This window comes from Carlito syrichta, unplaced genomic scaffold, assembly GCF_000164805.1.
Source record: "Carlito syrichta isolate Samal-C Ts95f unplaced genomic scaffold, Tarsius_syrichta-2.0.1 Scaffold163527, whole genome shotgun sequence".
NCBI lineage: Eukaryota > Metazoa > Chordata > Mammalia > Primates > Tarsiidae > Carlito > Carlito syrichta.
This window is the reverse complement of record NW_007107623.1, coordinates 37233-57850: the sequence shown is the minus strand read 5'-3', so window position 1 is coordinate 57850 and position 20618 is coordinate 37233. Positions and strand designations below refer to the sequence as shown.

Genomic DNA, 20618 nt, shown 5'->3' with positions numbered 1-20618 from the left:
GGGGGGGGGGGGGGGTGGAGTATGGGGGGGCGGAGCCTGACAAATGTACAGATTCCTGTGCTGACCTCATGAATGAGAATAGCTAGAGGGCGAGAATGGGATTCTGTAGTTTTCATAAAAGGACCAGTTACTATGCAACTAGTTTGCACAGAACCAGATAATCTCTAAGGCCTATTTCAGCAATAACTTTCTTTGGTTCAAATATTAACTAGTTAATTGAAACACTTTTCTTTGTAGTAACCCTATTCTGACTTGCCTTTTGTTATCCTCATTCAGAGCATGCTGAGCCAGTTGGTAATTTCCCCAAAAGGGAAGCTGCCTTCCAGAGGATCTAAGCATTCGAAGCTCATACCTGCTTCCCTCAAAGAAGAGATGACTTCACTGGCTCTGGTCAATATTAATCCCTTCACCCCAGAGTCCTACAGAAAACTATTCCTTCAATCTAGTGGCAAGAGGAAAATTCGAGGAGATCTGTAAGTGCTCTGTTGCATACAACTTTTGAGAACTGCTGTTACTAAAGTCAAGGGGTAAGGGGAGAGTGTTAGAGCAGGAGTAGGAACAAGCACTGTTTTTGAATGAACTTGATATGGTTACATAGTCTCTCTTCCCTAAACATAAATGTTAGTTTTTAACCTGCTTTGTCACAGAGATTCTAACATCTTTCCATTCTGATATGTACCATGGATGCCTTTTCTGTAAAAGAACAAGCCAGAGTAAGAGATAGATATCTGGCTTCCATTAGGAAGTTGAATGGCTACAGAATTGCATTCAAGGGGTCTCCTCTGATTAATGTGAGGCTAGCAGTTGGGAAAGGTGTAGTTCACTCTTCAGAGAGTATATTGCTGCTTTGAGTCTAGCTTGTGTAACCACCGATGAAAGCTATAGAACAAGGATTTGAACTTCTCTGCAGGTGATGGAAGATTGGTTGGAGAGAAAAGGATAGTGTTGCTTTCAGAGGTGCTAAAGAATGGGAAGCCAAACGCACTATTTCACAAAGGCCACTGAATGGTAGAAATCGTCCACAAAAGGATTGTGCATGTTACTCAGAGACACTACTATTTCTCAAGAATTTTTGTAGGATAGAAGTGCCTCTAAAGTAGAGCAGTCATTTATGTTTGTACATACTCAGCAAAATAAATGAACAACTAGCAATCTAAACTCTGCAGAGTATTTAATGTGTTATGCCGAATTGTTTCTTTGGAATCAATGAATATGAATCAACAAGCCTTGTGGCCAGAATAGGTTTTCTCAACATTATCTCCTGAATCTCACCTAAGTAATCAGAAATTCAGCACAAATACACTTGCTTACTTTAGTTGTCAAGGATTCTGTTGGTTTTAATTCTTCAGGAGTCTTTGTAAATTGTAAATGATTAGACTCTCACCAAAGCCAGCCAAAGATATATAAATACCTAATTTGAACTCCTTGCAATAAAGGTGGTGACACTAGTAACATCACTTAGTGTTTCTGAGACTGTTTTCTCCCTTTTTTATTGTGGGGTTGTTACTTTGTAAAGTAGTAGAATGTAGTATTTAAGTCACAAATATCCAGTATCTATTTCCATGAATGTAATATCCTCCATTTGTCATTTCTACTTTGTACTTCAAACACACACACACACACACACACACACACACACACACATCCATAGTTTGCTGAAATCTTGTTTAAGGATTCAGAATACAACTATTCAGGCTAAAAAGAGTGTCAATAACTTCAGCTTATTGAAAAGTAGCTGAAAATTGCTGAGTCAGGGTTAGGGCTGATTCTGCTCTACTTAGAGTCTACCTGTGAACCGAATACAAAGTCATGTTCTGGGAGAGGGGTGTTAACAGGAGAGTATAGAGTTGCAGTGAAGAACAAATGCTTTGGTTCAGACCTGGTTCCAAGTCTCAGGTCTGCCACTTGCTAATTGCATGACTTAGAGTTATTTAATATCTCTATGCCTTGTTTTCCTCATTTGGGGATAATAATATCCATTTAACAGTTTCACATATATTCTGCACTCTCTCTTGCTGCCAGTTCTTAGCACATAGTGTTCTACATGCTTAAAATCCACTCCTTTCCCTTGGCCAGTTCCTACTCATTCTTGAAAGCTTATATGGAAGAGGGGGGTGGGTCTCAAAAAAACCCAAATTTATTTATTAAAAAATGTGTATTCTTAAATGTTTAAACTTCATTCACCTTCAAAGTACTCTCCGTTTGATGCAATACATCTACTGAAAGGCTTTTCCCACAGCTCAAAACAGTTTTGAACTTGTCAATTTTAATGTCTTTTAGAGCTTCTGCTGGTTTTTGTTTTCTCTCTTCCACATCGGCAAACATTTCCCTTTGAGGAAATGTTTGTTTCTCTTCATCCAGAGAAACAAAAAATAGTTGCTTGGGCAAGATTGGATGAATAGGGAGGGTGGGGCATGGGAGTCATACTGCCATTAGTCAAAAACTGCTGAACATTCATTCAGCAGGGTGTGGGCAGGTGCGCTCGTAAATCACCCATCATGAAACAGGCAAACATGTTGAAAGAATGTCCAAAAAATTAAATGAAGTCAAACACTGCCTCTCACAACAACGCTAGTTGATACACTGATGCTGATAGGTTCCTAGAACACTTACCTAGCGGGCTAAGCCTGTACTACAAGGGAACTGCCCTCCAAAAGATAATTCTGTGTTTTTTGGTCTCCCCTTGTATATCTGTTCTTCTGGGAAAGTTTTTACTCTTGAGATAATTGAGTGCTATCCATGGTATCCTTGTTTCTTGTCCTGTCCCAAGTTCTTGTATTGAAATTTCTTGGTTATCCCTGCTTCTACATATAAATTGAAGAGAGAAAGGAATTGTCTTATTTACTCTTACAACCTCAGAACCTAGTATAGCACCAGGCTCAATGAGTGTTAATCATACACTGATATAACTTTTTTTTTTTTTTTTAAGTGAGGAAGCTGGTTCAGAGGAAGGCAAGGGAGAACAAGGGCTGCCTGCCAAGGTAAGCAATGATCCTTGGTCCAGCTATCACAACACAGACACTTTATCCTATTCTCTCTCTCTCTCTCCCTTTGTCCCCTCCTCTTCCTCCCCCTCTACTCCTCTTCCTACCCTCTTCTGCTCTTCCTCCCCTTCTATTTCTCTTCCTCCTCCTCTTCTACTTCTCTTCCTCCTCCTCTTCTACTCCTCTTCCTCCTCCCCTCTACTCCTCTTCCTCCTTCCTCTCCTGCCCTCTCCTCCCTCCCTCCCTCTCTTCCCTCTATCCCCTCCCTCCATCCCTCTCTCTGTCCCCTCCCTCTGTCTCACACACATACACACTGTAGCTCTGCAAATGTGCATTGCCCTTGAATTTATCTGGATTCCAGTGAGGGTCTATATTCTTAGCCAGTTGTTACTTTGCCAGGCAATGTCAAATATGTATATGAATATATTGCTGAATCATTACCTCAGAGTATTTTTAAATTAAGTATTTCTGTTTCTATCTTTGATCTGGAGAAACATTTTATACTCACAGAATAGAGAAGTGAAGGTAAAATTAACTTTTTTTGTCTTAAAATGGAAAAACAGAATAAAAAATGGTATAGAGCCAGAGATTTATATGCAAAACTTTAGCTTTTAAATGTGTCAATATGTGTCAATTTTTACAATGCTCAGTCTTCGACCTACTAGCCCTCATTTGATAATATAAGAAAATAATACTGTAAATATTATCTCCAGAGATGTTTATTTGTAATAGGAAAAAAAAAAAAAAAATGAGGGGTATGGGGGTACTAAATGCCAGATAATAGAAGAAAGTCTAAGCTAATTATAGTTTTAAATCAGTGGAATATTAAATTGCCATTGAGATGTTTATAAATAATGAAAACATGCCTACATTCACTGTTCAGTATACAAAAAGACTCAATTTTATATGCTGAATGATCACAACTATGGATTACACATTAATCATAGATAATTAAATGGAGCTACAACCACTGTTATTTCAATGTTTTTAGGTGGAAACTTAAAGTTTGTTTTTCTTCAAACTTCCAGAGTTTTCTGAAGCAAGTTCTATTTTATTGGCATAAATACAATGTGTTAATTTGTAAAACTGTTGACACCTGGCTACTGTAAACATTATAGGGAAGAAGGCCACTGGCCCAGACTTTCCTTCATATGCAAATGTTTGACTTATGCCTTCAATGTTTTACCCTCAGATTTTATTCCTCACTTATTCTATAATTATCTCCTGGTTTCAGATAGAAATGCCAACAATATTTATTGAACATTCAATCTATGCAAAGCACTGTATTTAGTTAGATCCTTTAAGGAAAAAAAAATATCTGTATGAAAGTCACTGCCTGAGAGGAGCAAAGATCTTTGAAATTTCAAAACAATCTATACAAAAATGTGAAGCTACAAGATGTGTCTGTGTATGTACATATGTGTAATGTGAATATACATACTCATACATGTACATATTTAAAATCTATATGGAAGGTTAGTAAAAATACTTCTTGTAGGAAGCAAGACTTGGGTAGAAGAGATAGCATATTGTTAAGATAATTCTAGGCAAAGAAAACAAGTAACTTTTAATGCTATGAAGGCAGAAGAACAGGCTTCCTGGATGAGAAGGGTAGGATGGGTAGTGGGGGAGTGATGTGGATGGAACTCTGACCTCTGTGATATCTGAGAGGGTGGTAGGGTAGTGGGTATGCAATTGTTAGAGGGCCTTGAAGCCTCTTATCAAAAGTTTGAATTTCTCATGAGAAAAAAAAGGCATCTCTGACTCTATGGTGTCTTTTGCAAAGATAATTCTTACTATTATAGGAGTTGGAGGGAGGGCTGGTAACTGTAGCAAATCCAGACATGGAGGAAACAGAGCTTAAGACTGGCTCAGGGTAATGCAAACTATAGATCTTGCTGATGAAAAGTGATTGGAATTAGATGTCAAAAATGAAGAGCTAGTAAGAGCCAAGATTTTTTCAAACTCCTAAGATAAGAAAAGAAAAACTCTGTAATCCCAGCACTTGGGGAGGCCGAGGTATGAATTGCCTGAGCCCGCGGGTTTGAGAACAGCCTGGGCAGCTTGGCAAGACCTTGTCTCTACAGTAAATAAAAATAAAAAATTAGCTGGGTGTGGTAGCACGTGCCTATAGTTCTGGCTACATGAAAGGCTGAGGTGGAAGGATCGCTGGAGTCCAGCAGGTTGACGCTGGGGTGGCTCTGAGTTTGCCATTGCACTCCAGCCGGGGTGACAGAGTGAGACTCCAACTCAATAAATAGATAAATAAATAATAAAAAGAAAGAAAAAAATTTCCTGATTGGGACACTGGGAAAAGATGACTTTGGGAGATAAATCAGCTTGGATTTAGATGTATATAAATTTATGGAGAGTTTGGTCAGAAGTTTACTGATAATATACTATGTACTTGGCATTAAACTAGATATATATTAAACATAATATATGAAATATTGTATATTTTCATGTAATATTTAAAAAAACGCTGAGGAGCAGTTGCCATGAGCCTCAGCTTATAGATGAGAAAACTGATAAAGCAATTCAATAACTTACCTGGGGTGATTTACTAGCCAGACAAGGATTTATGTTGCTATTTGGCCAGAAGGGGGAGTGGTCGCTAGACCTGGGCACATACAATCCAAACATATAAATTTGACAGTTTTCTACAATAAAGATCTTTGGGAAAACAAATTGAAAACAACTATGTTTGTTCAATTCGAGATGGAAAAGTTTACATCCAGATTTGAGACAAGTAGAGAAGAGAGGTCTTTAAAAAAAAAAATGCTCCACTTTGCTCCCAGTCATTCATTCAACTGAGGACAGTAGCACTGCATGTGAGATGTGTCCCCTGTAGAAATATATAGTGAAGAACAGTGTAACCAGATGGAGAAAAGAATATTGAAAAATATGTGAGGGAAATGCCAGTACAGAATTGTATGGAAGGTTACAAAGAACACAGAGAAGGTAGTTAGCAGTTGGGAAGATTCTTGATACCATGAGTATTGACACAGATAGAATTAATTGTGCTTGCCTCAAAAGTCTTTTTGAAAACTGAACAATTTAGAAATGTAATATGGTTCAATTTCAATGCTCACAATATATTAGAATTATTCTAATTTCTTTTTTATTAAAATATTATAGAGATGTGTTCTACGAGAAACAAATATGGCTTCCCGCTATGAAAAAGAATTCTTGGAAATAGAAAAAATTGGGGTTGGTGAATTTGGTATAGTCTACAAGTGTGTCAAGAGGCTGGATGGATGTGTTTATGCAATAAAACGTTCTACAAAACCTTTTGCAGAATTATCAAATGAGTAAGTACATTTGAAATGTACTAGAAGTATACATTTGGATTTCGAGAGCTGTGTCTTGTCAACATATTTTAAATAATAGCACTGACGTTACTGAAAACATATCATTTGCTTGTGTTTTTTTTAACAACACTCCCCCATTGTATGTTGTCTCACATTCATAACCCTCTTTAGTTTTCTAGCTCAGAGATAAGTTATTTCCTAAAATATAACACAATCATTTTAGATCATGTATTTTTTTGTGGGTCTTGACTTTTACTTTCTACTGCTGGTCTCATTGCCTCTTTTTCATGGAATTGTCTTCTGATGTCTGTTTAGTTCATCAGAAATATTACCAAGTAAGAAGTTACTGTTAGCTTACTGGTTTAGCTCTACTTTGTATTAATAATGCATTAAATAGTCAAGTTTCAGAAACTACATGCAAGGAAAAATTATTAACAGAAGTTTATATTTCATTCCCAGAACTGTTCAAAAACTCCTTGATCACAAAAAAACCCACATATTTTCATTATCTATCAATGATTCTTATGAACTGTTATAAAGCTTAACATGCAGAATCTAAAATTACAGGCTTTAGAATTTTTAATTTTTACACTGAAATTCAAGTACTCCATTTTGCTTTTCTTGTGTTGGGCCTTCCTATTCCATAATGAATATCTCCCTCCAAGGCCATCCCTGTGACTATATCATATTTGCTGAGTTCAGTGTTGACTGTGTAGCCTTCATAGAGAAGGTCAAGGGCCCATTACGATATTCACAATCAAATGTCTGGTGGCCAATTAAGATGTTTTGATTGTGAGTCAATGAAGTTAAGACCTGAAGCACGTCTGTCACTGAGGCATAAAAATACTTCTTTACATGTATCATGTTAAGTTGGAAAAAAACAAAAACAAAAACAATGGACTTTGGTACCAGGTTGCCCATGATTCTGGCCTGAAGTTTACCTTTGAGCCACTTACTTTCTAGAGACTTCATCCTTTCCATGGTATCTTACCAAGTAATTATAAAGATTAATCAAGAAACAACAACAAGCAGTGAGCATGCAATGTTCTGCTATTGTTTATAATGCCTCATATCTTGTCCTTTAAAACATTTTTACATGAATGTGTTTATGCAATAAAATGCTCTATGAAACCTTCTGCGGAAGTATCTTGATTTTTTTTTTTTTTCTTCCTCAATGCTTTTCTGTCTCTTAGGAATTTGGCTCTGCATGAAGTTTACGCTCATGCGGTGCTTGGGCACCACCCCCATGTGGTGCGTTACCATTCCTCATGGGCAGAAGATGACTACATGATCATTCAGAATGAATACTGCAATGGTAAGTATGTGGACTGATATCTACAGAGAGGGAGATGAACTTTCTAAGTCTTCAGAAATAAACTTACCTCCCCTCACAGTTTATGCCAAGTACAGCAGAGTCATACCTAAAAATCTGTACTGTAGTCTTGCTTGGAAGCAGAGAGCTGGAGAAAATAAGCTGAGTTGAAAAGAAATTTTCAGGCTCATATTACTACATATTTCTTTCAAAGCATTCACATTTAACATTCAGAGGAAACTTTTACCCTTGTGGTTTAAATGGTCAATCATCCTTTCACCATTTGCGAGATGTTCTGAAAGATAAAGCCATAGTCCCTACCACTTTCTGGGAGATGGGAAGTAAGCTATCTTCATCATGCATTGGTGGTTTGGGGTACAGTCAACTTTGGATTATTTTTCAAGTGGCTTCCTAAATTGGGGATTGTTCATACTACTGCTTCTTACCTTTGAGTTTTAGTGTTCTTACTAGATAAAGGGCATGGAGCCAGAAGCTGGGACTGAAACTCCATGTCTTCAAATAACTTTCTCCTGCGCCTTCAGAAACATCCATACATAGTAACCAGTGACACTTTCTTCTGGCTGCTCAAATCAGAAATAGTTGTCCTTTGGTCTAGCGAGCTTATAATCTATGGTTATGGAGTCAACCTAACAGCAGTTATATGTTGTTAGTGTTAGAAATAATTTTCATCAAAATGTTTGGTGGGAAAGTAGTAAAGTACTACAAATTGAAGCTTCCCTTTATTTTAGGAGTACCAATTCATATTCTACCCACAGCAATATTTGATAACCCCAACCTTGTCTCCCACCCACAACTACCCTGAGTTTCTTTAATAGTGCAGTCTATCTTTTAGTGATTTGGGTACCTACCAGATGGCCCTGAGTTTATATGTCCAGCCTGGCTTTTGAGGACAGTGATCAGTGATAAACTTCATCATTATATAAATAAGTGAACAAGTAGGTAAGTAAATAATATTGTGAAATGCTAGAAATATAGAAAATGGTATATACATCCTACAAAATAATAATCTGGCATTTTCTTATTGCTTCCTTATAGACAGATTTCCTTGCAGCCTTATCTGTAAATTCTGTGGGTATTTTTTCTCTTTAAGGTTTACCTTAAATTCCCCTTTCTAATAGTTCCCTGGGGGGGGGAAATGGGCCCTTTCTTTATGCTTATAGTTGAGAGGTTAAGTCTTTTCTTAATCACCTTGTTTTCCTAATTCCCTCTCATTGCAACCTGAGAATCCCTATTCTTGTTTCCCCTTTCTCTCTATAAGGAAGACTGGTCTTATTTTCATGACTTTAGCTACTAATAAACAAAAATAATACCAAATTACAAAATGAATCAATAAAGCAAAACTAATTTTAACCTGATTTGGGCAAAAAAGATTTCAAATTTTCAAAAAGGATAAAATGGAGCAGGTTATTCCTATTACAAATAATCTTTTCATTCATTTTAGCATTTGAGTAACTTCTACAGGCTTGACACTATAATAAGCATTAGGGTAAGAGATATCCTAGAATGAGACAAAGTAAGTCCTTTTCTCAAAGGAGCTTTACTTCACTTGTTACTACACAAGAGACAATTTGGTACAAAGCTAGATGGTACAACTATGGTAAAAAACAACAACAACAACAACAGTAAAAGATGAAAAGCAAGAAGTGGCACAGTATGGTGGGAAGGGGTCTGGGCTTTCAAGTCAGACAGACTTGGGTTCAAAGCCCCGCTGTGCAGCTTAGTTATATAATTACTGGGATGTCACTTAATCTCTCTGAGTGAAGGGATAATAACACCTCAGGGAGTAGTTTGACTACTAGCAACAATATATGTCCAATGCTAGTACAGTGCCAATACCAGACACTTATCAAAAACCCAATAATTGTCATTATCAGACTACTCTGAGAAAATTTCGTAAAGGAGGTAAGACTTGAATTAAACCTTGCAGAAGAAGGACCAGAGTTCTGGAAATTAGAAGGCATCCAGTTAGGGGAACAGCATCCAGGCTAAGATCATTATCAGGCAGTAAGGAGACTGACGTGACATAGGTGACCCCTGTAAGTAGGAAATGATACCATCAAGATAAAATGTGGGAAGACCAGAGAAGGCTGTGAAAGCCAGGTAGTGGATTACAGGACTACTACTTAGACTAGATGTGGATTACAGGAAAGTATTGTCTATTCACCATGGTAGTCCACTAACGTCATGGCATACTTGCCAATTAAAATGTAACTTGGTTTTTGCAAAACATAGCCCATTCCTGTTGACACTGTCAAACATGAATTGATTATGGAAAATAAGATATGCCTTCATACTTTGTCTTATTGATAATTATGATAACGAATGTGGAGATTTTGCACTGTGGGTCTAGATAAAGGATGAGTACAAAGTACTTATAAGGCAGCAGAGTGGTCAGTGCCTCATTCCTTCTATTTCTGTCTCCCTCCAACCCCTACTTCTCCCTCCATCTCACCTTTTCTTCCTCATGTCCTGTACCCACTCCATGCCCACCCTTTTCACCAGATTATCATAGCAGTCAGGCTGAAACACATACAGTTACAACTTTAACTTAGATTATAAATTAGATGACTTAGATAACAGGTTGTAAATTAGATTATTACTGTTAGAGACCAGCAGTCCTATAATTTCCCCTGCTGTCCCTCCTGAACCCTGAACCAATAAAATGTTCCTCCTTTTCCCTCACCCTTGCCAAACTCCCCTACAAATCACCTCTGGGTCTGCATCAGAAATCTGAAGGGTCACTGGTAGTAAGTTGATTCTGCAACCCTCAGGATTCTAATTGACTCAGGATTGGACTATTAATTTCTCTTTTAAGGCAGTATTTTCTTGTGATGTCTTCTGTCACTGAAGTTGTACAAAGCATGCGCCCCCTAGAATGGTGGTTCTCACACTTGTTTGGATGTTGTGACACCAGAAATCAGCGTCCTCTGTAGAACACCATGACTATTGGTTATATTTTTCTATCAGACGAGGAACAACTTTATCAGCAGAAAAATATGCTTGTGATATAGGTAGTAATATAACATGAAGACTGTGAGAATACAAATGTAAGAGCAAAATAGTCTCAATTATTGATCTGCTTTACATTTTGTTAGAAGGTCTCTGCTTATTAGTTTTGGTAGCTGTTAGATCTCACTAGCAGAGAAGAAAACAGATTTATTTATATATATTTTTTACTTTCTTTCTGCCAATTGGGTAAAGAGAGGGGACTCATCAGCCCATCTCACAAAGGCGGTTGGTTTGAGAAGAGCCCTCCAGGAGCTGGTTGTTTCGGCCTAGGACAAACCGCTTGCAATTCCAGTAGTTACCTACAGGAGGTACTTTGAGTTATGGGGTTAAGACTCCTCAGTGGCTGAATGAGATTAGCAGGGATGAAGTTCACGGTGCATTCAGTATTACTGTGTCTATAACACTTCCTTGTTACTATTTCATACAGAACAATTAATTATGCTCTTCTGTAAGAGGCAGACAATCAGCTCTAGCTGTAGCAAAATCAGGGTATTCTGACACCTTTGTGTAAATGAGTACTTTAGTAATTTCTACTGTTAACTATTACTTGGCTAACTTGAATCTTATTTACAGAGCTTCTGGGTATTTAAACGTGTGCTAGCACTGGTCTAGTTGCCCTTACTGAATACCTATAGCTCTTCAGAGGATTATAAATATCTCTGCTTATAATCTAAAAGAATGCATTAAAGATTTTCAAGTACTTCTTGGAAACAAGTAAGGAACAAGAGTGTCAATGGATGCAGCCTTCCTCCTCTTTGTCAACTACCTCATAACTTTACCTATAATCTTAATTTTGGAGTGCCTTAGTTTTTAACAAGTACCAAAACAGTCCCTTTTCTTACTTACTCTCTCTAAATAATAAGTCATCTAGAGCATATAAATTCTTAGAAGACTTCCAGAAAAATGGAAAATCTTTACTCCAGTTCTCTTATGTTTCTGAAAAGGGCTGAATTCTTCTCCCTTCTGAACTTAATTATTTTAGTAAGACAGATAACCCTTTAAATTCAGTTTTACGCTTTTAAATATGGATGTCCTCAAATATTCCATTACTATTTCAGATCCTATTGTTCTGATACATAGTTGAAGGGTGGAGCTATGGGTTTTGTAACTGCCAGTAAGGCCTTGCCAGTGAATGCTAATTAATGAAATAGTGATCAGAAACATTCTATCACTCTAGGTAGGAAGCCACAATCAGTTTGTCATATGAACATAGGCTTTATTTTTTATTGATAACAATAGAGTCTATAAGTGATATACAAATACTGTGGCTTAAATAGGTATATACAGAGCTTTTATATTTTCCTCGGGTCAGTGATTGATAAATGTTCTCATATTTGTGATATATTTTAAGTGAAATTAGATTTAGAATCAGTTACATTAAAAATATTAATGGACTGTAACTGCTAGCCTGACACTGACATGGAATTAATCAATAACACCAACAGAAGTTATATTAGTAGGTCTGATTAGCTTTCTGGTTAATAATTTGGTAAAACTGTAAAAATGTTAGTTGGCACATACTCAAAGCAGTAGAACCTTATATTGGATAGCTGAGATACTGGCATTTTCTTTTGTTCTTCAAAAGTCCTGTAATTCTTCTTTTCAACATGTCTGTAGTATAGATAGAGGGCAGATGTCACAGGTTTTGCACTGACACTGAAGTATTCTGGACTTGCTGGACTGAAGTCATTTATGAAGAATTTACTGAATACAGTACTATGCCATCTTACATAAGGGATTTGAGTGGTCCAGGATCTGGTATCTGCAGGGGTGGGGGAATGGGGTAGAGAGGGGCGGGGGTCCTGGAACCAAACCACTGAGGATATGGAAGGCTTATTGTATTTACTGTGTTTCATTTGTAGGACACATGTCTTTTCTCCCATTCTGTGGGGGCTGTTCTCTATTGTTCTTTCCCAGGTGGGAGCTTACAAGCTGCTATATCTGAAAATGCTAACTTTGGTAATCATTTTCAAGAGCCAAAACTCAAGGACATCCTTCTACAAGTTTCCCTTGGACTTAAGTACATCCACAACTCTGGCATGGTGCACTTGGACATAAAACCAAGTCAGTATGGTTCCCTTCTGCTCTTCCTGACATATTTTGTTTTGTTCCCATCATCATAAAAACCTGGGCCTGTGTGTCTATTAAGTATCAGAGATAGTGTTAGCTGGCAGAATCTCTTCCTTCCACTCATTTCCCTTGGGGGGGAAACAAAAACAGTTAAATGACTTTAAACATTCCCCCCTTGGGCCCAGGGAATAGAGAGAGAAAAGACTCTTGCCCATATAGTGATGCCAAAAAATGAAATTAGATATTTAATTTACCACATAGGTAAGTGACAGCAGGTTGGCTAAATCAGCACTGATTAAACTGAATGGAAATGACTGGCTTTATCCCTCACTAATATGAAAACCAAGGACAAATTTTGACTATTTTGTGTTATTTATTTATTTATTTTGAGATAATAATATCCTGCCACCAACTTCTCCAGAGGGTAGGGAATGAATGTATGAGGTCAGTTCAACTTAAGTAGGTATTAGCCATAACTGGCTAATTTTAAGAAGTGACGTGAGAGATTTCGTAGGAAAAAAAAAGTTCGTTATCTTGCTATGTCCACACAGAAGAAGAAATGAGGGAAACTGAAATGTCAAATATAGAAAAGATTCTTTGAGGTGAAAAGCTGAGGAATCATTACTTATGTCTATTCTGCATTTTTTCAGGTAACATCTTCATTTGTCACAAGATGCAAAGTGACTTCTCTGAAGTCATAGAAGAAGCTGAAAATGAAGCTGATTGGTTTCTCTCTGCCAGTGTGATATATAAAATTGGTGAGTCTGCCTTATCCCCTCCAGTACACTATTATCCTATAAAATTTATATTGATGACTTCATTTATTCCAGTATAAGAAAGGCATACTTTTAAAGAACTCTATTTTTTTTCTTTTTCTTTGTTCTTCCTTTCCTTTTCTCTGTCTTTCTCTAGGTGACCTAGGTCATGTGACATCAATAAACATACCCAAAGTGGAAGAAGGAGATATTCGCTTCCTGGCTAATGAGATTTTGCAAGAGGTATAGATTAGGAAAATAAAGCATATTTTATCATCTATGGAACCCTTTGACTCAAATGAAGGCTCGCAGTGCAAAAAATGAAAAGTATATATTTATAACTTAAACTTATAGTATCTCTTTTGCCATTCAGAATGGAGACTAAAGATAGGTAAGAAGCTTTTTCAAAAAAAATGTGAGGAAAACTGGCTCAATTCAAGGATGAATCAGTATTTACACTGTTCTTTCTAAAGGTCCTTTACTGTTTCAATATGTCTTAGAATTCCTAATCTCATGGATTGCCTAAGAAGCCTTTCCCTCAAATCCATATTGGTCAAACCTATCTTTATCATGCTGTATCATCCTTCTGATAGCATTACCAGCTTTGGTCATTGAAATGAATTTTAGTCATTGCCCATCTTCCACAGTGTCTGCTGCATCAGGCCTAGGAATGATACAACTTCCTCCTGGGTGACAATCAGGAAAAAATGAGTCTTTTCTTCCAGTGATTAGCCAATTTATAGTACCAAGCCTTTCTGAGCCTGACAGAGCAAAATGGCACTAAGATTCTGTCCTGGACTCCCCAGGGCACATAGTGTTAATGGAGTAGATTTGCATTTTCTTAATCTCTACAGAAATAAACTACTAACTATAGTGAATGTAACTTTGCCGACAGTGCCTGTTTAGAGCTTATATGCATGCACTCAAATGAATCTCTCCTACTAGTTATGTTTTAGTCTAGATAGACTCACACTGCTTGGCATACTAACTGGCCTTCTTGTTTCCTTTTTAAAGGATTATCGGCAGCTTCCTAAAGCAGACATATTTGCCTTGGGATTAACAATTGCAGTGGCTGCGGGAGCAGAGTCATTACCTGCCAATGGCGCTGCATGGCACCATATCCGTGAGGGTAACTTTCCGGACCTCCCTCAGGAGCTCTCAGAAGACTTTTACAGTCTACTCAAGGTGACAACTCTTATGAGATGAAGAAAAGATGAAATGTCTATTTTTAAAAATGTGGTGTCAAGTAGTTGAGAAAAAGAAAACGGAGATGTTGGTAGTTTCATTAACAGAATGAAAAAGGAACCATGACTAGGAAGTTCAGAAAAGACAGAGGACAGATTAAGAAATTCTCAAAGAAACTTACAGAATGTCATAAAACCCTGTGTATTACAGCTTGAAAATTCTGTTACAAACCTTTTTTTTTATTTGCCCTTCTAACAACCCTGTAAGATGGACAGATAGTATTTTATTCTGCAGCTGAGAATACAAAGGCTTAGAGCAGCTCTCAACTCCTGTATTCACAGTTAGTAACTGGTCAACTTCAAAATCAAACCTGCTCTTTTTGTTCCTACTTCAGGGCTTTAACTGTTGTTAGTGGTAATAGTGATGATATTACTAAATGAATGAGTTTCTACTGTACCTAAGAAGGTACAAAGTACTTTATTATAAATTGACAATAACATCAATTATTTGAACTATTAGAAAAAAAGACATAATGTCATTTAAAAATCTATGTTCTTCTTGTACTTAATGATATCTGGGTATGTATAGGGACAAGAAAGGATATTATATAGAAACAAAGGTATACAAAAAGCTGTAAGATTAGAATCAGACCAAGAAAATAAAATGCATATATGACTTCATAGCTTAGGGAATACGATTGGTTAGGATCCCTAAAATCGCCTTAGAAATATCTACTTTCTTCGATATTAGATTTGAGTTTCTCAGCTTATCTGCAAACTTCAAATGTATAATTATGAACCTGTCCTTTCTAACTTCTTTTGCAAATCCTTCCACACAGTAGTCTTTTGTTCAAAGTCTAATTACCTATTTCTATGTGTAAACTGAGTACTTAAATGCTGGCTCTGTACTAGGCAACACATATATGTTAATTCATTTCATTTTAACAGTAATCCCAGAAGATGAATATCATTACTGCAAATTTCAGGAAAGAGGAGCTGAACTTCAGCAAAGTTTATAAAGTAAATGATGGAGCTGGCTCTGAACTTGGTCCCCAAATGGGGGGTTTAATGTTTTATTCTATAACAATGTTAATTGCTGTAGATAATTAGCTATTTCCTATTACATTCAAATCATCTTAAGTTACATACATCCTCTACATTGAGATAAATGCTTTAGGAATACTATCATGGTGGATTATTATTATTATTATTATTATTTTGAGTTAAAGTCTCACTCTGTAACTTAGGCTGGAGTGCAGTGGCATGCTCACAGCTACCCCAGCATCGACCTGCTGGGCTCCAGTGGTCCTTCCGCCTCAGCCTTCCAAGTAGCCGGAACTACAGGCGTGTGCTACCATACCTGGCTAATTTTTTATTTATTGTAGAGATGAGGTCTCTCCAAGTTGCCCAGGCTGGTGTTGAACCCATGGGCTCAGGCAATCCCCTTGCTTCGGCCTCCCAAAGTGCTGGGATTACAGGCTGAACCAATCCTGGTTATTGTTATTGAATGAAAAAGCCGCATGATGAAGCAGAAAAAGAGCTGACCTAAGGTTTGAGTAAACTGGGTTTTGGTCTTGGCCCTTCCAATTACTTGGAAAAGTCACTTTTAATCTAGGGTTTCAGTTTTTTCCACTTTAAAGTTAAGGCATTAGACTCATTAACTAGACAGCCAGCTTTAAAATATGATACTGAAAGACAAAGGTGTGGACAATTGCTACCAGACAGGGACAATCCTCTTGTCCAAGGCAGAGCTAAGTTTTCACTTATCTCTTCCCTCTGCACAAAGGAGAAACAGGGTTTTGCTAATTTACCAGTAGAAGCTGGGTTGGAGTTGGCTTGAGTGGGAAGATTTTTCCCAATAGTGAAGCTTCTGCTTTCTTTCTTTTGATCCTGCACGATCAGAACATGATCTACCCTGATCCAGGAGAGAGACCTTCTGCAGCAGCTCTGGCCAGAAATCGAGTTCTTCGCCCCTCCCTCATGAAAGCAGAAGAGCTCCAGCAGCAGCTGAATCTGGAAAAGTTTAAGACTGCCATACTGGAGAGGTACGTTGTGGATGATGAGGTCAAGAAAGAATCTATTGCACACTATTCACAGTGGCATCCCTGGTCTGGTGTGTCCTCTCTATGGATTCAAGTTTATATATATTCATTATGATAATACATAGGTCCCTGGCAGGAAGACTGGCAGCATAAAGCCCTTTGTAGCATGGGACTGTGAAGCTCTGTGACTAGGCTGCTTGGGAGAGAAAATTCCAGTTAACCCAAAGGAAGCAAGAGTTAGGAATACAAAGAAATACAACTGGTAAAGAAAACTTAGGACTCTGTGTGACAGCAGGTATCTAAGTAATTGGTGGGGATCACCTAATGGAAGATAACCACAGGTAAGGTGGGAAGAGACTTATTTTAGAAACTCATTAAGTTTCAGGAGTGTGCAGGCAGACATACTGTCCTGGAACATATTTTGAGGAAGAAGTATTTTTCTGAGCAAGGAAAGCAATCTGATCTCTTACTCATATAGGCTTGTATTTATACCTTATTAATGCATTCCTTTGTTAAATAAAGGGAATTAATTAATTAGATGGGGCGGGGTTGGAGAAGAGGTCAGGCAGTGAGGTTTGAGCAGTTTAGAAGACATTTTTAAGTGATTGGTACATAAACTGTGCACTGTTGAAAATACAAAAGAAATAAAAAATGAGCCTTGCCTAAAATAAGCTTAGAAGTCCAACTTCTCTTGGACACACAAGTGAAAGATTTTGGAAAGATTAGCTTGAACGTTCCCCAAACTGACTTCTTGGTAATAAGTAACAGAGACTCTCAGCCTTTCTTTAGTCAGATACTTCTTCCTACTAAGTCACTTAATAGTTTCTGTTCAGGTCTTTTGTTTGTTTTTGCTGTTGTTTTCTGTTTTGTTTTGGAGTTAAGAGTCTCACTGTCACTCAGGATGGAATGCAGTGGAAAAATTATGGCTCACCGCAGCCTTGACCTTGACTTCCTGGGCTCAGGTGATCATTCTGCCGCTGCCTCCCAAATAGCTGGGCCTACTGGTGCACACAACTACACTCAGCTAATTTTTAAATTGTTTTTGTAGAGATGAGGTCTTGCTATGTTGCCTAAGCTCATATTGAATTCCTGGGCTCAAGCAATCTTCCTGCCTCAGCCTCCCAAAGCACTGGGATTACAGGCGTGAGCCACCGTGGCCAGCCTCTGTTTTAGTTTTGAATTTCATTGTCTCTGCTAATAAATAAAATACAAAGTAAAAACACATATATATGTACAATTAAGAATATAAGTACTCTTAAGGTATGCTGTGTACACTTTGTGAAGCCAGCTATGGGGGCACAGGTGACTTTACCAGCCATATTGAAATTGTCTAGACCAGAGGTTGGCAAACTTGTTCTGTGAAGGGCTACACAGTAAATATTTCATGCTTTGTAGGCCATTTGCTCTCTGCTGTAATGACTTAACTCTGCTTTTGTAGTATGAAAATGGCCATAGACAATATATAAACGAGTGTGTTTCAGTAAGACTTTATTTACAAATACAGGTAACAGGCCAGATTTGACTCCGAGGCTGGGGTTTGTTGACCCCTGTAGCTATCATAAATAGTCTGAAAAGTTGCTCATCTAATTTTTAAAATTCAAAGATCAATTTGTGTTCCAGTATGTAGGTGCTGGGAAAATAAAACTACCATGTGCTATGGCATGTGGGTGCTAACCATTTTTTATGACAACCTAGGAACCGAATTTTCTATTCTGTATATAGCTCAGTTTCGTTTCTATAAATGCTGGAATAATTTATTAATAAATACAAATATTAGCTTCTTAGTTTTGATCACAAATATTATCTCTAATTGGGGATCAAGTAACCTTTGTTTCCCTCACCCCTTTCATTGCAGGGAACTGAGAGAAGCCCAGCAGGCTCAGTCACCCCTGGGAGACATCCATCATGGTGACTCTGGGATCTCTGGGGCCCACACAGGATCAATAAGCATGAAACGCCTGGTGGGAGGAAAGACTGTAAAGTCTTCAAGCTTTACCTGTGAGTAATGTTCCCCTTAACAACTCATTTCATACCAGCTAACCTTTTACTGGAGGGCCTCCAGAAATAGATACTGACAGTTCTAAACTTCTTCTTAAAAAATGAAAAAAATTAGCCAACTCGAATGCCCAAAGATTTCAAAGGCACTTCTAATTTAGCATTTAAAACCAAGATCCTACAGCTAGTAGGGCTTTGTATTAACGATGGTCTCAGGTACAATGATTAGAAGCTATTTCTCTTCTCTACTGTTATACTTTTAATGTCATCCATCAACAGCTTATTTACTTATCACTTTTTTTTCTGAACAGCGGGAGAGCATGAGCCTCTGAATTGAAAGAAGAAAAGGAAACAGCCCTTGGTTGGGCCTGTGGATTAAGAGGTTGCTGTTGCCAATGCCCTACCAAGTATCTCGGGGACTTTCATTGAACTTAGAAAGGAATATACTTTGGTTTTGAGTTGAAGTAACAGCTTACAAGAAAATATGCCGGGATTTCAACAGTGCTATGATGCTACTCCTAAAGGAGAATTCCCAGTACCTTTGAGGAAGTGGTTTTCCTAATGTATGCCCTTTATCTAATATTGTACTTATTAAATAAATGGTTTCAACCTTATGTGAGGTGGGTAAAAATAAGACTGTATACAACAGCTCTGAGTTGTTACCTTGTGCACCAAAAACACTGGTGGTAGAGGGTACAAGGACAACTTGATCTGCTCTTCTTTCCCATCTGTTTGCCCTGACCCACTTAATGGCAGTTCTGATGGGTTTTGATATTCTGGGTCTCATCTATTTCTTTGGATTTTTATCAGAATTTGACTTTGTTTCCTGGTATTTTATCCTATTTTATTCAAATTCTTTTCCGTATACACTTGTAAAGAATAGACTACTGTATTTTAAATAAAGGTTTTTATCTTGTTCAAAGCCAAATTATGGGCAAAGAACTCTTCTTTGAAATGAACAACTAAAAAAGAATGAAAAATTTATGTTGGCAAATGTTTTATGAATCAATGGGTATGGTTATTCAGTAGGTTAATAGTAATATGTTCTGGTGGCAAGGCCCAACTTCACAGACCCAAAAGTTAATAATGGTTAGACTCTGCTATAAAATAACGTTGGTCATAAAGGTATTTGATAAATTCTATTTGTGTCATCTTAATGAATGTTACCTGTTAATGATTAATGGCTTTTCTGTTGCCTGATTTTCTTTTTTCTCCTTCATTTTTTAAAAAAAATTGATTAACCCTCATAAGTTAAAGCATTTTCTTCCATCATCAAATAGATACCTCTTGCTAACACAGCAGATGCTTTTGCTCTCATGGTCCTCAGGACCTGAACTGACCTCTCTCCCCTACTCCTAACACATACTTTCAAAATTCTGTACTCAAATAGTCCTTCCTTTCTCTGTTCTTCCATTTCATTTTCTTTCACATTTAGTCTATCTTGTATTATAAATGAAGGAGTCTCACCTCAGTCATTGTTCTGCTTTGGAATAGCAATTCTTTCCATATAATGAAGTGCAGTATAGTTCTTCCTATAGTCCACTGCTGTTTTTATTTACTAGTCTTTATCCTAGATTTTAAAATGAGGTTAGTGTATCTCTTGCTACCTCCCCTAACACACACACCCCAGGTCATATCCGTTGTAGTACAGTGCAAGGTCAACCACAATTTGTGATTTAGAAATGGGTACATTATTGTCTTCTTAGGCTTTGACAACACTGCTACGAGGGTCTATGACCCCTTCTCTACCATGTTCCTCAGAGCCTAGCTTCATATCTGAATGAACCTCTCTCTCTTTCTCTCTCTCTCTCTTTCTGTGTGTGTCTTTGTCTGCTTCTTTCTCTCTCTCTCTCCTTGCCTTATAAGTTTAATTTTGCACAAAGATTATTATATAGCTCAGAAGAAGCTATCAGAGTTAACATCATTGGGTGGGCT

At 37.5% G+C, this 20618-nt stretch overlaps 1 protein-coding gene across 1 annotated transcript in view; it reads left to right on the top strand.

Moving 5' to 3' along the window:
• Positions 1-19020, top strand: part of WEE2 (WEE1 homolog 2) — a 24126-nt gene extending 5106 nt beyond the window's left edge. Inside the window, exons 2-12 of the mRNA XM_008051098.1 lie at positions 277-473; positions 2930-2981; positions 6123-6295; positions 7489-7610; positions 12555-12701; positions 13358-13465; positions 13620-13705; positions 14477-14647; positions 16549-16691; positions 18544-18686; positions 18995-19020. Of these exons, the coding sequence (XP_008049289.1) occupies positions 277-473; positions 2930-2981; positions 6123-6295; positions 7489-7610; positions 12555-12701; positions 13358-13465; positions 13620-13705; positions 14477-14647; positions 16549-16691; positions 18544-18686; positions 18995-19020 (1368 nt within the window). The remainder of the gene's footprint in view (positions 1-276; positions 474-2929; positions 2982-6122; positions 6296-7488; positions 7611-12554; positions 12702-13357; positions 13466-13619; positions 13706-14476; positions 14648-16548; positions 16692-18543; positions 18687-18994) is intronic.
• Positions 19021-20618: the final 1598 nt, after the last annotated feature.